General features: G+C 39.9%; 1 protein-coding gene across 1 annotated transcript in view; it reads right to left on the bottom strand.

Moving 5' to 3' along the window:
* PRTFDC1 (phosphoribosyl transferase domain containing 1) overlaps positions 1–17,847 on the bottom strand; it is a 98,254-nt gene extending 80,407 nt beyond the window's left edge. The window contains exons 1-3 of the mRNA XM_020978217.2: positions 17,784–17,847; positions 7,277–7,383; positions 4,028–4,211 (exon numbers count right to left, since the gene is read on the bottom strand). Of these exons, the coding sequence (XP_020833876.1) occupies positions 4,028–4,211; positions 7,277–7,383; positions 17,784–17,831 (339 nt within the window). The 5' untranslated portion in view covers positions 17,832–17,847. The remainder of the gene's footprint in view (positions 1–4,027; positions 4,212–7,276; positions 7,384–17,783) is intronic.
* Positions 17,848–18,884: the final 1,037 nt, after the last annotated feature.

Raw genomic sequence — 18,884 nt, forward strand, 5'->3', positions numbered from 1 at the left:
TCTAAGGTCCCTTCCAGCTCTAAAGTTTGTGATTCTAGAGTCCTTACCTGCTGGCCACCTTCTGATGATGAGCTTCTCTGAAATTAGCTAGCCTGGTCCTCCTCCAGATATCCAGTCCATTCCTGGGTTGTGCTCAAAGCTTTTGGAGTGGGGTGGGACCTGACAAAGATTGTGCTCCATTGATGTAGCCTTCAAGTACCCAGGACTACACCACGATGAGGAATTAGAAGAGCACTTCAGAGGGTTAGCTTTTAAAATTATATACTTATTTTTTAACTTCTAGGGAGAAATGGTAGAATTTTCTGACTAGGACCATGTGATACTTGGACAGCAGCCCTTACTTCACTCCAGCCTCCTAGGTAACAGACTTCTGGAACTGTTCATGGCTGCAGGCATGCCATTTTTAAAAAGGCTGCTCCCAATGACTCTGTTTGAGAGGCACGCAGAAGCCCCAGACACCCTAGAGAAATGAGCTGGTTTGGTTACCCTTATTTGGCTGTGTTTATTTAGCATACTTTCTTTAATTAGCCTGTGCCCTAGGGGAGAGAGGGGAGAGCCTCATCTGACACAGACTCTCTTTCTTTTGAGTAGTATCCACGACTTCCCCACAAGTCTTTGCTCATCACCTCCTAGCCTGGACCAGCTTCTCCCACCCACTTCTAAGGAGATTTAATTAGAGGTCAAGCATGCCTTGAGTGAACAGCTGTGCCTTTACAGGAGTTGTTTCAGAGTTTCTCATAGGCACTGTCTCAGGAGTTGATCTGTCTCACCTAGTTACTTTCCTTTTCTTGCATTTGGTGGCAAGAACAAGAATGTCATCATTAGCTCTACTTGGGACTGTTAATAACTATGGGTCAGAAGTTTGAGAATGCCCCTGCTGAGCTTTAGAAATGCAAGGGTTTGTTCTGAACTGGGGTACAGTGAAAGTGGTTATTTAGACAACCACCAAATTATGTTCAGCTAATAGTAATAATGGTAATGATGATGATGATAATGTGGTCCATATACGTTCTGAAGATCCTTATCCCCACTCCCAAACTCACAGATAAGTTGGGTCCCAGAGCAAGGCTATATCTCCCCTTCGAAGTTCGAGAGGCATCCCAGAGGAGTTGGGTATAATCCTCTAATACCATGAGCTTGCCCTCTGACAAGTATGCTTCATCCTAAGATTATTACCTGAGAATCATTAGAGGCAGCCAGCCTTACAGTAGCTTGCAGAAAGGAATATTTATTAAGGTAGTAGAATAAGAATAATTAGAATAAAATACCACCCCAAAAGTCTGACATACTCTCCTACAAATACATACATGGTCCAAGGGAAAGGGGACTCAAGGTTAAAGATCACATGGTGCTGGAAGCCCTTTTAGTGAGGTGCTCAAGAAATGTTCCTTACGCCAGGAAAACCTGCATCCAATCTATCCTTGGCTGCTAATGCAGACGCTGACAACAGCTGATGCTGTCCTAGAGAGGGGAGGAGAGAATGCTGGGGTACCAATGAGAAAACAGGTAGTCCAAAATCTTCTCAGACCTTTCAGACCTTACAAGGTCCTCCTCTAGCTAAAGGAAAGGAGGGAAACCTTGTCAAAGCTTCTCCTCCTTCCCTGCCCCCATTCATTTCTCATTCAGGGGCATAATAGAAAGCCATTCTTATTCTAATTTCTGGAATTCTCCAATCCTAGTTGATTCAATGTTTTTATAAAGGACCCAGAGGATGCAATGAAAACACCAATCAATTAGCCCAGACTTCTAGTCAGGCATCATTTCACTTCATCAAATGACTTTCAAAGACTTTTCATACTTAGTCTATGATCTATGATTGTGAAATTGATTATTCATCTTACCACTTACTTTAAATGGAGTTTAACTGAGCAAATATCAATCAATTCTAGCTTGATAATAATAATAAAAATAACTATCATTTGTATAGTGCTTTAAGGTGTGCCAAGTATTACAATATATTCTCATTTGAGCCTCACAGCAACTCTGCATGGTAAGCGTTATTTTACTCATTTTGCAGTTGAGGAAACAAGCTGTGAGGGCTTAAGTAACTTGTCTAAAATCAAACAGCTAGTAAAATATCAAAGGCAGGATTCAAATTCTGATCTTCCTTACTCCAAGTCCAGATTTATTCACCCTGTTAATTAAAAACTCAGGTAATTAGAAACAGAGTAATTTTGTTTTGGAGCTAAGGGGTCAGCAAGAAAGGATTGAAAAACTCAAAGATCGGGACTAAAAGAGTGTGCGCTTCAACGTGGGACCGAAACTTTGACGTGAAATGACAAGTGAACTCATCGACTATGGAGAAAAATGGCGACAGGGGTATTAGTATTATTATTAGTAGTAGTAGTAGTATTCACCTCCAGGCGAAGGGACTTTGGAAGAAACAGAAGGGTAAGTCTCACCATAAAAGCCGGCCAGTAAACACAGAGACCCATAGAACAATCTAGTGAAGCTAATAGAATGAAAACTTTGCCTATTTTAACACTCTACAAATTGTCCAATCTCAAATTATTGTAGCTTGAACCTATGTCTTATTTCTCACATGCCTCTCTTGTACCTTCTGGGAAAAATCCTGGTTTAGCTCTCCACAGTCATTACTAACTCATCTACCAACTTCCTGATTTTGCTTCACGATTCCGACCAGAGCAGAGACTAGAAATGTTTTCATCTGGGACAAGAAGAGATCACGGTACAGAGCATGGTTGGTTTCTCCTTCCCACAGGGGTTAGACAGATACTCCATTGAAAGGGGCACCACAGCAATAGGACCCTGGGGAGACAGTGTCCCTGGGGATGGTTGTACCAAGTGACAGCTTGGGAAAGATGAATTATAGGACTATCATCAGCTATGGGCAGGAATCACATCCACCTGGATGTTGGCATCCTAGTGGGAAGAAATTCACCTCCCAAATGATGTTGGCACCCTGGGGTAAAGCTCCATTCATTTCTTGCTAGTTATTACTCTGATTTTGACCTTTACTTGAAATGGAGCTCCCTTCTCTTTGTACACCCCACCTACCACACACAACTCTAGTTCCCAAATTACACTTCATAGACCATACCCTGGGGCAGGATCGGGGATGAGAGAAGAAACACTTCACAGTTGAATCTGGTAATATACAGTAGGCTGTGTAACAAGTTAATTTAAGTAATAAAACAGCATTCATGAATAACCAAACTACATACACACATATTCTCTCTCTATATGTGTGCATATGTGTATATATATGTATATACATGGAAGAGAGAAGTTTTCTTGCATATGTATGTATATAGACATATGAGAGAGAGAGAGAGAGAGAGAGAGAGAGAGAGAGAGAGAGAGAGAGAGAGAGAGAGAGAGAGAGAGAGAGAGAGAGAAATTTTCTCACGTGGTATCAGCATAGCAGTTGACTAGTTAGATATATAGAACACATGGCAAGGTGGGTGGGAAGGTACAAGAGAGAAGTAAAGAAGGACCAAGGTCATAAGGATGCTGTCTTTGGAAGGGAAAGACCTCTTCTCTTTTCAGAAGCTCTGATAGTTTTGGGGAGCCTTTGCCTGGCCCTGTTCTGGGCCTGCTTAGCCCTATTAGGTGACAGGGTATCCTAAAATGGCTGCCCTTCTTCAGCTTCTGGTCATGCTTGGAGGCCAAATCAAAGATATTCTACTAGGGCCATGAGTGACTACCAGGGGACAGAAACCCTAGGCCACCCTAATCCTCCCCTACCTGATAAGTCAAGGTAAAGCCCTAGAAAGTAATCATGTGGAACATGTAGTTATTTAAAAAAAGGAAAAAAAAGGATAAAATCACCTTTGAGTTGAATATTTTCATATCAATACGACAAAAATAGTTTTTGGGGAAAATAAAAGTAATTGTGTTATACTATAGTACTTTTTACAAAATTAAGTAAAACAATTTTCCCCCTAAAATAGCCCCACCTACTAAGCCACTTTTTTTTCAGAATTTTTATTTTCAGAATTAATTTCCTGCACACTTTTATTTGGCTCCAGACTACGTAACTAAAACAGAAAATCTGCTCGCTTACCTGGTAACTCTTTAGTCTGATGAAGTCAACTTTCATGGAGACAAATGTGTCAGAATTTCGACTGATGTTCTTCAGATTCTCCACAAGGTCAGCGCAGAACTTGTAGCCCCCTTTAAGCACGCACAGAATCATGATGTCACAGTATCCAATGTCATTCATGATATCCTTGGCCAGCTTCTCAGTCCTGGAAAGGAAATAAAAGGACAAAAAATAAATGGCCATAAATTTGTTGGGGTCACAATTTTCCAGCTACAATTGCGCAAAGCACAATGTCCAACATTAGAATGCACTTTGGGGGAAAATGTATTTAGTTGCACAAAGGAGCTCCAAGCTAGGAGAATTATGTGATTTCTAAAACGAAAGGGTAACGATTCACAAACAGTGCTATCGTTTGTTTTTGGTGAGCAGGAAATGGGCAGTAGCAACAACTGACATATACACAATGCTTTTAAATCTTCAGCTTTACATGCATTAACTCTTTTGAGCCCAAACCCTTCAATGGAGGCACTTTGTGTATCAGCAGTATTATTTTACAGATGAGTCACGTCAACAAGCTCTGGTGCTATACTAAGTGCCAGGGATACAAAGGCAAAAACCAGTCCCTGCTCATAGTATAAAGGAAGAGATAATTTGCAAACAACTGTCTACAAATAAGATTTATACAGGGCATATTGGAGATAATCTCAGAGGGAAGGCACTGGCATTGAAAGGGACCAGGAAAATCTTCTTACAAAAGGAGGATTGTAAGTGAAACCTGAAGGAGTTCAGGAGGTGTAAGACAAGGAGGGAGGGCATTTTACTGGGGGAGAGCCAGTGAAAATAGAGAGTAGGGAAATGGATTGCTTTGTGCTATGAACAGTAAGGAAGCAGTGTCATCAAATTATAGAGGGGAGGAATAAAGTGTGAGAAAGTCAGAAAGGTAGTAGGGGCCAGGTTATGAAGGGTTTTAAAAGCTAAATAGAAGATTTTATATTTGATCCTTAGGGTTATACTGAGTGACTAGAGTTTATTGAATGTGGTGGAGAGGGAATGACATGGTCAGAACTGTACTTTAAGAAAGGTCACTTTGATAGCTGAGAGAAGGACGGACTGGAGGCAGTCCTTGAGGCAGGAAGACCGACCAGAAGATTTTTACAATAGTCTCAAGTGTCTGAGGTCTGCACCAGGCTGATGGAAGTGTCAAGGGAGAAAGGGTCATATACAAGAGATATTACAAAGGTATAATAGACAGGACTTGGCAACAGATGGACATACAGTGAGGTGAGAGAGATTAGAAATCAGAGATAAGACTTAATTTGTGAACCTAGGACGCTGGGAGGATCATGGCGCCCTCAATGGTAACAGGAAAGTTAGGAAGAGGGAGAGAGTTTTGAGAGAAAGATAATGAGTTCAGTTTCGTACGTGTTGAGCTTAAGATGGTGATTAAGAGATTGGTAACTTTGGAAAAAGTAATTTCAGTTGAATGATGAGGTTGGAAGCCAGACTGCAGAGTGGGAAGGAGAGAAGTACACACACCTTTTATAAATGGCCTTCTCAAGGGGTTTAGCTACTAAATGGAGGATAGAGAATGATAGTGGAGATGGATGGATCAAGGGAAGGTGTTTTGAGGGTGGAGGAGGCACTGGCATGTTTTAAAGCAGTAGAGAAACAGCCATCACACACTAGGAAATTGAAGATTAATGAGAGAGTGGAGATGATAAATGGGGCTGACTGCTAGAGAAGACAAGATGGTATGGGATCACTTTGCATGGAAAAAGAGTTTGCCTTGGCAAGGAGAAGGGCCATCTCTTCATAGGAACTACTCAGAAGAGTAAACAAGGCTCAGAATGATGAAGTGACTTGCCCTTTGTTACAGAGTTGAGAAATGTCAAAGGAAGGAATTTAGCATAAGCTTTCCTGTCTCCAAGGCCTGAAACAAGGCAATAGCATGCCACAGCCTTTTAAAATTAATTTTGCCAATTTGATAGATAACAAGTGACACCTCAGACTTTTGATTTGACTCCCCTTCTAACACTCTATTTAGGTTATCTATTTTCTTTGCTGTCTGTTTGTTTTTTAAAATATTTTACAGATATTCATCTGTTTAAGTTCTTAAATTAATAAGTACCAATAAGGGTACTATAACCAACAATGATTTTGTGAATTTACTTTGAGTTCACTGCAATCTCTTTTCTGTTAGATTTTGGTAATCAGAGTTTCCTCCCTCCTTTTCTTTTGAATAAATTTGCTAGCTGTTGTTCAATTTCATTAATCTTTATGAGAAATTTCATTATGCTGTCATTCTTTAAACTGCAAATGTCCCAGTAGCCAATGCTCTCATTATCAAGTGGCATGTGTTGACTTATATGGTATGAGACAAATGAAAGAAGATAGGGAAGTCAGGTAAGGAAACTTCCTTTAATAAAGTAGGTGGGCAGTTCCTTGGAAACTTAATCTCATAGAGAGTTGCCTAGAGCACAAAGAGTAGGCATGCTGGAGCCAGCTCCAAGCAGCAGAGTTGTTCAGTTTTCACTGACGGCATGGAGACCTCAGAAATCAGCAATTGCTATAAAGCTGGACTTGACTTATTATTTTTTTTTATCATCTAGACTTAAAAAAGAGTTAGTAATACAGATTAAGCTTAAACCAAGTGTTGAATGCATTACTCCCCTCCCAAACTTAGTTGTTAAACATTTACTAGCACCCCTGTGAGAGACAGGTCATGTTCCTTGCCCATGGTCACACAATTAGTATGTGTTAGAATAACAATTTGAGTCTGGGTCTTCCTAGCTCTGAGCCCAGGACAGTGATCTGTCCAATATGCCATGATACCTTTTAAAGAGTAAAAATAGAGAAAGATAGCAAATAAACCCTTAAGGTTTTGGGGTTTTTTTTTGTCATGTCATGTGAAAGGGAACCCATTGACTGTCTGTTTGGCAACAACAAGAAATAAGGAATGGGATGGGAGGTCCTGAGGTATAGAAAAATTCATCAAAAACTTGGAGCTGGAAGGGAGCTTATGTGTTTAACCCTCTTAGTTTACAGATAAAGAAATCAGATAGTGCCTTGATCAGTCATGGGCAATCAGTTCAATCACAGAGCTAGTAAAAAGAAGGGTCAGGATGAGGCCTCAAGTCCTCTGACTCAGTACTTTTTTTATGGTACCATACTTCCTTTCAGACCATGCTTTAAAGCCCACTTTAAAGCCCACTTCAGACCACTTTTAGCCTATCAAACTGAACTAAGCATGTAAGAAGAAAACATACCTACCTGTCCACAATGACACCATGAGGTATAAGCACATGGTTCAGATCTCCATAATAATGCTGTGGGTATGTAAATAAATCCAAGTGATAACCTGGCCAATCATCAGAAATCTGAAAATAAAAATTACTTGAAGTTAATCTTTAATTGGATAGTATATTTGAAAACATACCTATAGACCTAGCAAACAACCGCCAAAAAGTATAGTCTATGACTGTCTACAAAGGATATGACAATAAAGATCCTTCTTATTTCCCTTAAGAATTTGTTAAAATTCCTATAATTTGTGGAATTGTGTTAAGTAATACCCTTCTGGATCACTGCCTTGTCATGGCGCAGAGATTTGCATAGCTCAGTGATACTATGAGTTTGCTGTGCAGGGTTACCCTAGACAGACAGGTAGAGAGTTCTGGCAAAAGATGATCCTCTGGAGAAGGAAATGGCAAATGACTACAATATCTTTGCCGAGAAAGCTCCACGGACACAGGCCTGATGTGCTATGGTCCACGGGGTCATGAAGAGTCAGACCTGACTGAACAACTGAACAGTGACCTGTTAAGTAATGAGTTATTGAACATTGATAGAGAAACTGACACTGAACAGATTACCTTGTTCTAGAGCCAGCCTGGTCATATGTCTCATGACTAAGTCAAACTTCATGTTCCCTCTGTGCATCTGTTTCCTTCCTTCCCTTTTCTACTTCACCTATCCAAGTCTAATCCATCTCTAAGGCCCGGCTTGAGGTTTGCCCCTTCCATGAAGATATCTTCAATTACTCCAGGTCTTATTGCTTGGGACTTGAAATTTCTACAGCACTATATTGGTGGGGGGATCAAGAGGAAGGGGGCACCAGATTTATGATTTCACTGGTGTAGGGAATTACCACTGGAGGAAAAAAACCTCCTTTTCCCCAGGTGGAACTATTCCACAGCTTATGGTCTTATAGAATTGACTAGGGTACTGAGAGGTCTTAATTTGACAAAGTTCCCATTGTCTATTTCAGAAGTTGACCTTGAACTCAGGTTTTCTGGAGTTCAAGGCTGGCTCTCCATTTGCTGTGCTATACTAGCTTTTTAACCCTAAATACTACTTAACCATTTGGATTTTTGTGTGTTTGTTTTTGGTTTAGACCTAAGATTACATCAGTCTGGGGGAATTCTCTAGTTTGGAAACTCCCTGCACTGATAAAGGTAGCCACTTGTCTATAACTTCTAGTCTTAGGAGGTAGTGGAGGGCCAAAGGAGGTTAAAAGACTTGCCCTTAGTTTCAAAACTAGAGTGTGTAAGATGTAGGACTCAAATCCAGATCTTTCTGACTGTAAGGTTGACCATCTATCCACCATGCCATGCTGTTGCTCAGCAACATATGGTGTGCATGTGCATGTTCATGTGTGTGTAATCCAATAAGTGTTCATTAAGCACTACATGTCAAACACTCTGGTAGGTATTGGAGATATAAATAAATAAGCCCCTCAAGTAGCTTACATTCTACATATTGCCTGATACTGAGTAGCAATTGTGTATATTAGTCATATCTCACTTAGTAGACCCTGAGTTTTGTGAGGGAAGGCATAGTGGCTTATTCTACCTCTGCATATCCTATTGAATCTGCATGTTCTTAAAAAACAATTTTTCATATTAATTTAGATTACACTAATTTAGAGTTCGTGATCATCTGGAGAGAAAGGATGCTAGATATTTTGAGGGTTTGTTTTGCCCTGTCTTTGCTTAGAAAACTGATGTGAATATTATTGCTAAAGGTACACTTCATCTTTCTACATACAGAAAGTAAAATTTAGAACTACTTTGACGTACCTATGATGTCATCGATGGAGGTGCTCTTTCAAACAGTATGATTGGAAAAGTGACAAACATGTTAATTGAGTCATTTTATACAACTAAATCACTAAATCACAGGACTAAGAATAATCTGACTTTGTTTTTTTTTCTCCTAAATGGAGAGAACTCAGTAAGAGGAAACTGAGTCATTTAAACAGCTTACTACTTAGATTTCTTTTTGCATTCAGATGATTTTAAAAAGAATTATTAAGCAGTGTACACACACACAGATACACACAAAATATAGAGGTTTGAAAACAAAGATGTTTATTTTAACCAATCTCCTTTCCTCTCCTCCTAACTACCAATTCACTTAAACTTGTGAATAGAAAATTTGGCATTCAAACAGAAGACTCAAGAGAGGCATAAAAAGGCAAACATGAGGGAGAAATCATGAGGGACTTAATAAGGTTAAACTAATTACATTCCCAAATGGGAAGATGATACATGTAACCCCCAAGAACTTTATCATCATTAGGACAGTTAAAAGGAGACTACTATTTTATTGTGGTGATCTCAAAAGAAGAATGGAAGGCTGAGAAAGAGGGATGTACTGGGAGAAGGGAAAAGGGAGGGGAAGAATTGGGGGGAAATTATCTCACATAAAAGAAGCACTCAAGGAAATTTTTAGAATGGAGGGGGACTTGGAAGGGAGGTGGCAAAGCTGGAATCTTACTTTCATCTGAACTGGGTTCAAAGGGGGAAGAATATATATACACACACTCAATTGAGTATGGAAATCCATCTTATACAATAGGGAATTAGGAGGAGAAGTGGCTAAGAGAAAGGGGGAGATGATAAGAGGGAGGGCAGATTAAGGGAGGCAATGGTAAAAAGCAAAACAGACTTTTGAGGAGGGACAGGGTACAAAAAGAGAGAGAGAGAGAGAAGGATAAACAGAAGAAAATAGGATGGATGGAAATACACAGTTAGCAATCATAACTGTGAATGTAACTGGAATGAACTCACCCCTAAAATAGAAGTGGAAAAAATGGAAGTGGAAAGCAGAATGGATTAGAAACCAGAATCCAACAATATTTTGTTTACAAGAAACACACTTAAAACAGAAAGACACACAAAGAGTTAGAACAAAAGCTGGATCAGAATCTCTTTTGCTTCAGCTGAAGCAAAAAAGGCAAGGGTAGCAATCATGATCTCAGACAAAGTAAAACAAAAATATTCCTAATAAAAAGTGATAATCAGGGGAAACACATTTTGCTGAAAGGTATCATAGACAATGAAATAAGATAATGTGAAACATATATGCACCAAATAGCATAGCATCCAAATTCTTAAATAAAAAGTTCAATGAATTACAGATGGAAATAGTAAAACTATACTATACTATAGACCTCAATTTGCTTCTCTCAGAACTCAATAAATATAACCATAACATGAATAAGAAACAAGTTAAGGAGATGAATAGAATTTTAGACAAGTTAGATATGAGAGACCTCTGGGAAAAATTGAATAAGCATAGAAAGGAGTAGACCTTTTTGTCTAGATGCACATGGTACCTTCACAAAAACTGACCACATATTAGGGCATAAAAACTTCACAAACAAATGTAGAAAAGCAGAAATATTAAATGCACCCTTTTTAGGCCACAATGTAATAAAAATTATATTCAATAAAGGGCAATAAAAGATAGATAAAAATTAAGTGGAAACTAAAGAATCTAATCCTTAAGGATGAGTGGGTCAAAGGATAAATCATAGAAACAATCAATAACTTCATTAAAGAGAATGACAATAAGGAGACAACATCTTAAAATTTATGGGATGCAGCCAAAGCAGAATTTAAGGGGCAATTTATATCTCTAAATGCTTACATTGGTGAAAGAGCAGTTCAATGAATTGGTCATGCAACTAAAAAAAACAAACAAACTAGAAAAAGAACAAATTAAAAATCCCCAATTAAATACCAAAACAGAAAATTCTGAAAATCAAAGGAGAGATTAATAAAATTGAAAATAAGAAAACCATAGAACTGCACAGAATACCGGTCCTGGAGTCAGGAGGACTCGAGTTCAAATCTGACCTCAGATATTTGACACTTATTAGCTGTGTGATCCTGGGCAAGTCACTTAAGCCCAATTGCCTTGCAACAAACAAACAAACAACAACAACCATGTAACTAAGAAATAAAACCAGGAGTTAGTTTTGTGAAATAACCAATATAGTAGATAACCCACTAGTTAACTTGATTAAGAAAAAAAAAACCAGAAAACCAAACTGCCAGTTTCAAAAATGAAAGAGGTGAATGTATCACCAATGAAAATAAAACTTAAGGCAATTATTAGGAGCTTTCCTTAAAATTATAGAAGCACTTTGACCTTTAGTCCTGTTTCTTACATACCAACAGCATTTACTGAGAATTTATTTTTGCAAATGAACAAAATTTATCCAGATTAGGTATCTTTTTTTTTTGGGGGGGGAGGTTGCACAGAGAGTTAAAAGGATGACTTTTATACACACAACAAAATATAGCACTTCAAAATGCAAGACAAGAATTCATAGAATCACAGAATAGCAAAAATGGGCGCACTAGAAGGGATATCAGTGGTCTAGTCCAGTCCATACCCAAAAGGAACCCCTGAAGTGACTTTCTTGACAGGTGCTCATCCAGCCTCTCCTTGACAGTCTCTGAGGAGGATTCTACAACTTCCTAAATTTTTCGACATCTGTATTTGTAAGGAAGTTTCTCTTGATTTCAAAACTAAATTTATCACTTTGCAACTTTTACCCTTTGCTCCTAATTCAGCCCTCTGATGCAAAACAAAATGAGTGTAATCTCTCTCCCCCACCCCCAACGTGACTACTGCGGTTCCCATTTCCCCACAGTAAGGGTTATTTCCCTCTAAAAGGTAACAAAGTTGTCCCAGGGACTTGAGTGACCTCTTCCTCCTTTGACTCAGCTTCCTGGTCACCTAAGGGTATAAAAAAGTCCCACTCAAAGGAATCAGGGCTCTTGACTTGGATTTTTGAAGACCAACCAAGTCACCACTTGACCCTGTGGAGCAGACACATTTACATATGGATTTGAGGGACAAGGGGGCAACATTCAAAGAAGCTAAATGCCACTGTATCCTTGCAGCATTTGGGCAAAGTAAACCTCCTTGTGTTCACTGTTCAGTGGAGTTCAAGTCCTCTTAACCTAAACAGGCATATGGCATTAACTCTGCCTCTAACAACTGCCTTTCAAATACTTATACAACTATAATTTAATAGTACTGTCCTCCTTATGTTTTCTTTTCTCTAACCTAAACATCCCAAGTTCCTCCAGTTTACCCTCAGATGACATGGGTTCAAGGCCTTTCACCATCTTGGTTTGCTCTCCTTTGGACAAACTTACCAATGTTTTTCTTAACCCATGGCTATTATCATTCCCATTTTATAGATGAGGGAATTGAGGCAGAAAAGTTAAGTAATTTGCTCCACGGTCAAATAGTTAATTTGAATCCAGGTCTTCCTGATTCCAGGTCCAACACTCTGTCCATCATATCACTTAGCTGACTTTAGTTTCACACTTGAGATTTTATCCATGAAGGGGGCTACAGGTGTGGAAATTCCCTTTGCTGATGCACATCAGCAAGTCATCTGTGACTTAGGGCTTTGAGAGCTGCCTGGGGAGCTGGGAGGTTAAATGACTTGTCCAAGGTCACGGAATCAGTGTGTATCAGGCTGAGCTTGAGCTCATCTTCTTCACCAAGCCTGGCTCTCTATCCACTAATTCTTGCTGTCTCTCAACTCCATAACAGGATTAATTCAGAATACCAAATTAAAACTCCTTACAATAATAATCAACCAGACTCTGGTTTCATCTAAAAAATGAAACACATTTGAATTTAAAATCCTTAGATCTCCTCAAGTTCCTATACTTAACAAAGATTGCCAACTCTCCCCCCTCCCAATTCTCTGCCTAATGTTACAATTGGACCAGTTTTAAAGCAGACTATTTTGCAAATACAAATGATTTTGGATCATCTGCATGAGGATTTTCTGCAGTGAATTTTTAATTCCTTTTCTATGTCTGGGAATAATCAAGAGGAAACTCTAATCAGTTTCTAAGTGTTAAGGAGCAGGGTTTTCAGTTTTTTATTTTCCTTTTAATTACATGCATAGGGGGACAACAAGCAATGACTTTTCCATTGGCTTTCCCATTGCCTCTAGTATATAATATAAACTCCTTGACCTCCAAAATCTGGACTCAACCTATCTTTCTAGACTTTTTTCACATTACTACCTTTCCCAAACTTGATGTTATAGTCGACTGTTTTCTGATCTCAATGTCATCTCCTCCATCCTATATACTTCCCTAAGTCAGGGCTTCTTAATTTTTGTGTCATTAGTCTTTTTGATAGTCTGGTAAGCCAGTAAACTCTTTCTCAGAATGTTTTAAATGCATAAAATAAAATATGTAAGATTACAAAGGAAACCAATTATATTGAAATAGGTATCAAAACATTCTTCAAAAATTCACAGACCCAGGGTAGTTAGGTGGTACAGTGGGTAGAGCACTGGTCCTGGAGTCAGGAGGACCTGAGTTCAAATTCCACCTCAGACACTTAACCCCAATTGCCTCACCAAAAAAAAAAAAAAAGTTCACAGACCCCAGGTTAAAAACACTTGTGTCAAATCACCCAAGGAGACAGAGGCCTTAGGGCTGCCCACTGGATTTCCTCTACCAACCTGAAGCCTCATGCCAGCCCTGAAATTCATATATTGGCCTCACCCCTGTGGCATCCCTCTGATTGGATGGCTCCTCCTAGAACCTCCATTTATGGAGGGTGTCTAGGCCAACCAACGATGACTCATTTCTTCTAGGCTGTACTCAGGATTTCCTGTACTATGCCCAATACAACACAAGGCACCCTAGTCTCTCCCCTGACCTTTTTAGCTTCCTGTTATGTGTGGTCTTTTCCCATTAGAATGTAAGCCCCTCGAGGACAGGGGCTGTCCTTCTTTCTACTTGTATGGACACCTCTAGCTCTGACACACACTAAGTGTTTAATAAATAATCATTGACTGACTGATTGATTTATCTTTCACAATCTTTATCTTCCTTAAAGCCAACTCTTCTATGAAGTCTTCCTGACCTCTCCCCTCATTCTTACTGTTATCCTCCACCAAATTCTTACTGTTTTCCCCTTCCTCAAATTGCCTTGTATTATATTTGCATACTTCTATTTCCTCATTAGAATGTAAGCTCTCTACTTTGGTCATTATTCCCAATGCCTAGCCCAATGCCTTTCTTGCACTTATTATCAAACTGAATTGAGGATGAAGCCTACCCAATATGCCTAATAGAATTTAGAATTTTATAATCACGCTTTATACGAGATTTGCCTGCTTTATGGGAGTACTCAAAAGGCCAAGTACTTCAGAAGTTACAGTAACTAAACAACAAAAGACAGACAAGCCTGCCATGACATTTTAGCAACACTGGCTATTTATTACTCACTTATTTTCTATCTTCTCTTGAATACAAATTACTCACACTTTCTTTTCTATCTTATTTGAAATAGTCATGTTAATAGTTACGTGACTTAAGGAAAGAGGCAGTATGGAGTAATAGCTAACATTAATTATGCCTGCACACTGAACTAAATGACTCCTAAATGGAGAGAACTCAGTAAGAGGAAGCTGAGGCAGTAGTAAAATGACTTGCCCAAAGTCACACAGCTAATAAATGTCTGAGGCTGGATTTACACCTAGGTCTTCCTGACTTCCTGGGTAGCTTGGTGATGCAGTAGATAGAGTCTCCTGGTCTGGAGTTAGGAACACTCATCTTCCTGAGTTCAAATCTGGCCTCAGATACTTACTAGCTGTGTGACCCTGGGCTAGTCACTTAACCTTGTTTGCCTTAGTTTCCTCATCTACAAAATGAGCTGGAGAAGAAAATGGCAATCCACTCCAGTATCTTTGCCAAGAAAATCTCATTGTTTCAGTTTGAACTTACTGTGCCACCTAGCTCCAAGTAGTTCTGGCTAGTAAGCCAACCTGGGAGTAAAAACAAAAAAATCTGGATTCCTGCTCTTAACACAAACTGGCTGGGTGATCCTAACAAGTCACTTGACCTTTAAGAGCCACCAAAAACTCTCTAAGTCTTTAAATTGCAGAGAAAGTGCTGATCTGGACTAATAAGGGTATTTCTTCATCAGGAGCTCCGTAACATACACATTTACATGGTTCTTCTCCGAAAGGCAATAAAAATCCTAAGACTTCAGAGTTCAGTGAAACCTCAGAGATGATCAAGGCCACACACTCACATTTTATTAATAAAGTAAGACTGAGGGAGACTTGTCTACGGTCACACAGGATAGCCCAGTAAATATGTAAGTGTAAATAGTATTGGATTTTAATCCAGGATAAATAAGGGTTAGAATCCCACCTCACTCTAGGCAGCTGAATCACTTAACTTTTCTGCACCCCAGTTTTCTCATTTGTGAAATGGAAAAAAAAACATCCTTGGGTTCTAATCCTGACTCCACCACTAACTACTTGTGTAACATAGAGAACTTAACTTTTGTAAGCCTCAGTTTCCTCAACTGTAAAATGAATGGGTCACAGCACACAATTTCTTTTTTTTTTAACTTTATATATAAATTTATTTTTAGTTTTCAATATCTACTTCCACAAGATTTTGAGTTCCAAATTTTCACCCCATCTCGTAGAGCACACAATTTCTAAGATCTCTTTTAGCTCTGAATTGGAGACCCTATGTAGCACCTACCTTAAAGGGTCTTTGTGAGGAAGGCACTTAAATGAGATGTTTTAAATATTATACTGTCTCAGAACCCAGAACCACTATAGCCAGCTGGCTCTAAGCTGCGAGCGATTTTACCTCTCAAACCTCCCCTCTTTGTACTGGTTTAATTTTGTGATAGTGGAAATGGGGAAACCCAACAACAATACTATAATAATTGCTTTAGGGTTGTTTTCTTTGGGCTGTTTCTTGGTCAAGAAAATTAATTTTGAGAGAAATTTCTTGGTGGATTCTCCACTGGAAGGGAAAGCTTCAATTTAGTGATTGAAAATTTAATTGCTGGAGGCAGAAGCCAAAACATTCCAAGTGATTGTTCTCATAACTACCCAATTTTGAATGTGTTTGCTCTTTTCTGAAAACACACCCAAGTAAGTGAAAATGTGTATAACAGCAATTTTAATGCCAAGACCCATGAACCTCAAAGTGAGATAAAAAATGTAAAGCATTTTGCAAACCTTAAAGCATTATTATTAGTAACATTATTATTATAATTGAGGTCTTAAAAACCAGGTGCAGGTTTAAGCTACTAAAGCTTAAGACTTTTGGGATACTGTTTTTATTGAATTTCTGGAATAGAACCATAAGCTTTGGTGATGAAAGGGATCCTTAGATCCTTCATTTATCCAATACCCTCATTTTACAGATGAGGAAACTGAGACCCAGAGAAGTAACTTACACAAGTAAGTAGTAATTTAATACACAAGTAGTAGTAAGTAGCAGAGGCCAAGATTTCAGCTGAGGTCCTCTGACTCCAAATGATTTCCACTAAAACCACATTGACTTGCACTTTCACAATCCCTCTTGTTAAATGAAAATTTGAACATGTTGTAAACTGAAGAACCCTAGGAGTCCCTACCTGCCTCTATCCATTTCCATTTTCTTCTTCTCACTCCATTTATGCAAGTAAATAGTAAATATTACCTCCCCTTAACTTACAGATTCCATTCTATTCACAAAAATTTACTGAATTGACCTAACTCTAAAAAAATAAGATTTTTGAGGGGATGCCAAGGCCAGGTTGGGATTCTATAGGCCACGTGGCATACTGTAAAGGATACTGCAGGGCTTTCCTTAGCATTGGAAACCCACTTTCTTTTCAACTTTAACCTGAGGACATGCTGGATCACAGCTGGAGAATAAAGGAAGAGTGGACAGCAATTATATAAAACACCAGAGCAAAAACCTTTAAGCACCAGAGGCCTCACACCCTGGAGGGGCTCTCCAGGTAAGGACAGAGGTCGGCTGCCTAAATCTCATAATCCCACATTGATCCCGTCAAATTTTCTTTTTAATCTTACGGTAGAACCAAGGCATTGGAGGTAGGCGGAAAGGAAGGTAGGAAAATCCAAGCGGTAGATTAATAAAGCGCGGACCCACCTGCCTCTTATCTGCATCCTCTTCATCCCTAACCCCTCACTCCCATTTCTGAAAGCTAGGCCTAGAGTTAGGAAGGTTTGGAGCAGTGAAGACAAAAGGCAAGGTCAAAGCCCAAGGTAGGGTGGCTGGGGCTTTTGTGAGTGGATGAAGAAGAAGGAAAAAAGTCTGGAGTGTAGGAGAGATGAAGAAGAAGGAAAAAAGTCTGGAGTGTAGGAGAGATTGAGAAAAAGAGAGAAAATAAAGAAAGGGCTGGGTTTTTTGGTATTTGCTGGGTTAGGTCTTTCTAGGGGTAAGGATGGAGGATCTTTGTTGGAAGATGGAAACAAAGTGTCCCTGGGAGACACTGGGCGCTGCACGAGGGTTCTCTCCATCGCTAGGACAGAGAAGGCAGCCTGAGAAGGATTACGAAAAGGTATTCCATTCCTGTTTGGAAAGAGATCGCCAAGGGTAGGGGCCTGGAGGGAGGGATGTAGGAGATACAGAGGGTGTGGGCGCTCACTACTGCCCGGAAATCAAGAGTTTCCATTTACCACGACCCCACGCCCGTTGTCTCGCGCCTCCTCTCTCTTCCCAGCCATGTTTCTCCCGGAGGAAAGCAGGAAGGAAAGAAAGAAAGGGAGCTCGAAACTCCTGGGAGGGGGTGAATGGGCAGGAGGGGCGGGAACAGGGAGGGGAGGGGGATGCGGCGCCGGGTACCGGTCGCTGGGGACCGCTCCGCCCCCGCCCCCAGCCAGCTGGCGGGAAAGGATCGCTCTGCTGCCCCGGGCGTCCATTGGCTGGGCGCCAATCCCTCCTTCTGCTGCTTCTTCCCTCCCCAGCACTCAGCTTCGGGAGGATGCTCTGCTAAGCTGCCTGAGGACCTGCTGCTGACTCAGGGAGGATTTGCTTTTTCCCGGCGGCGGTTCAGCGCTAGGGCTACTTGGCTCTGGAGTCCTAGTGGGAGCCCCTGCATGGCCTCTCACCACCCAGCCACACCCAGTGTATGCTCCACCCGAGCTGCTGAACTGGGAACCTCAGGGTGCTTGTGTCCCTGAGGTATCTGAAAGCCCTGAAGGACCGAGAAAAATGGAGAAAGTAGTGTCAAAGTAGAGTTCTTTCCCCACCCCCAAACATCTCTTTTTAAATCTGAGTTTTATCTTCAACAGATATTTCAATTATTTAGAAAACAATAAAGGAGATGGCATAAAAACACTGAACTGTCATGTATAGTTTTTTTTTAATAGAAAGTTGTACACATTACAATTAACATGGTAGTACAAAATTTCTCTTTTTGTGTCTCCATTCTGTAATTCTTTTTTATTTCTTCTGTGAATTTTAAAACATCTTATTGACACTCATTCCCCTCCTTGCATTATCTATTGCTACTTTCCACAGGGCCTTTCATTCCCCTCCTTTGCATTATCTGTTGCTACTTTCCACAGGACCTTTCTCTGCTTAGAATCTCTCCCTTGTAACAAATATGTTTAGTCAAGAAAAATAAAACAGCACATTGGCCAAAATAGATTTCTGAGAGAATGAAGGGGGAGCAGGGGATTTCCATTTGCTTTTATCCTGCCTAATTCTCACTCTGTTCCTCAAAGAAATCAGACGCCTCTAAGGTCATATCCTAGACATATGAGTCCTTGTGATAT

This window comes from Phascolarctos cinereus, unplaced genomic scaffold (genome assembly GCF_003287225.1).
Source record: "Phascolarctos cinereus isolate Bilbo 61053 unplaced genomic scaffold, phaCin_HiC Scaffold_1;HRSCAF=81, whole genome shotgun sequence".
Taxonomy (NCBI): Eukaryota; Metazoa; Chordata; class Mammalia; order Diprotodontia; family Phascolarctidae; genus Phascolarctos; species Phascolarctos cinereus.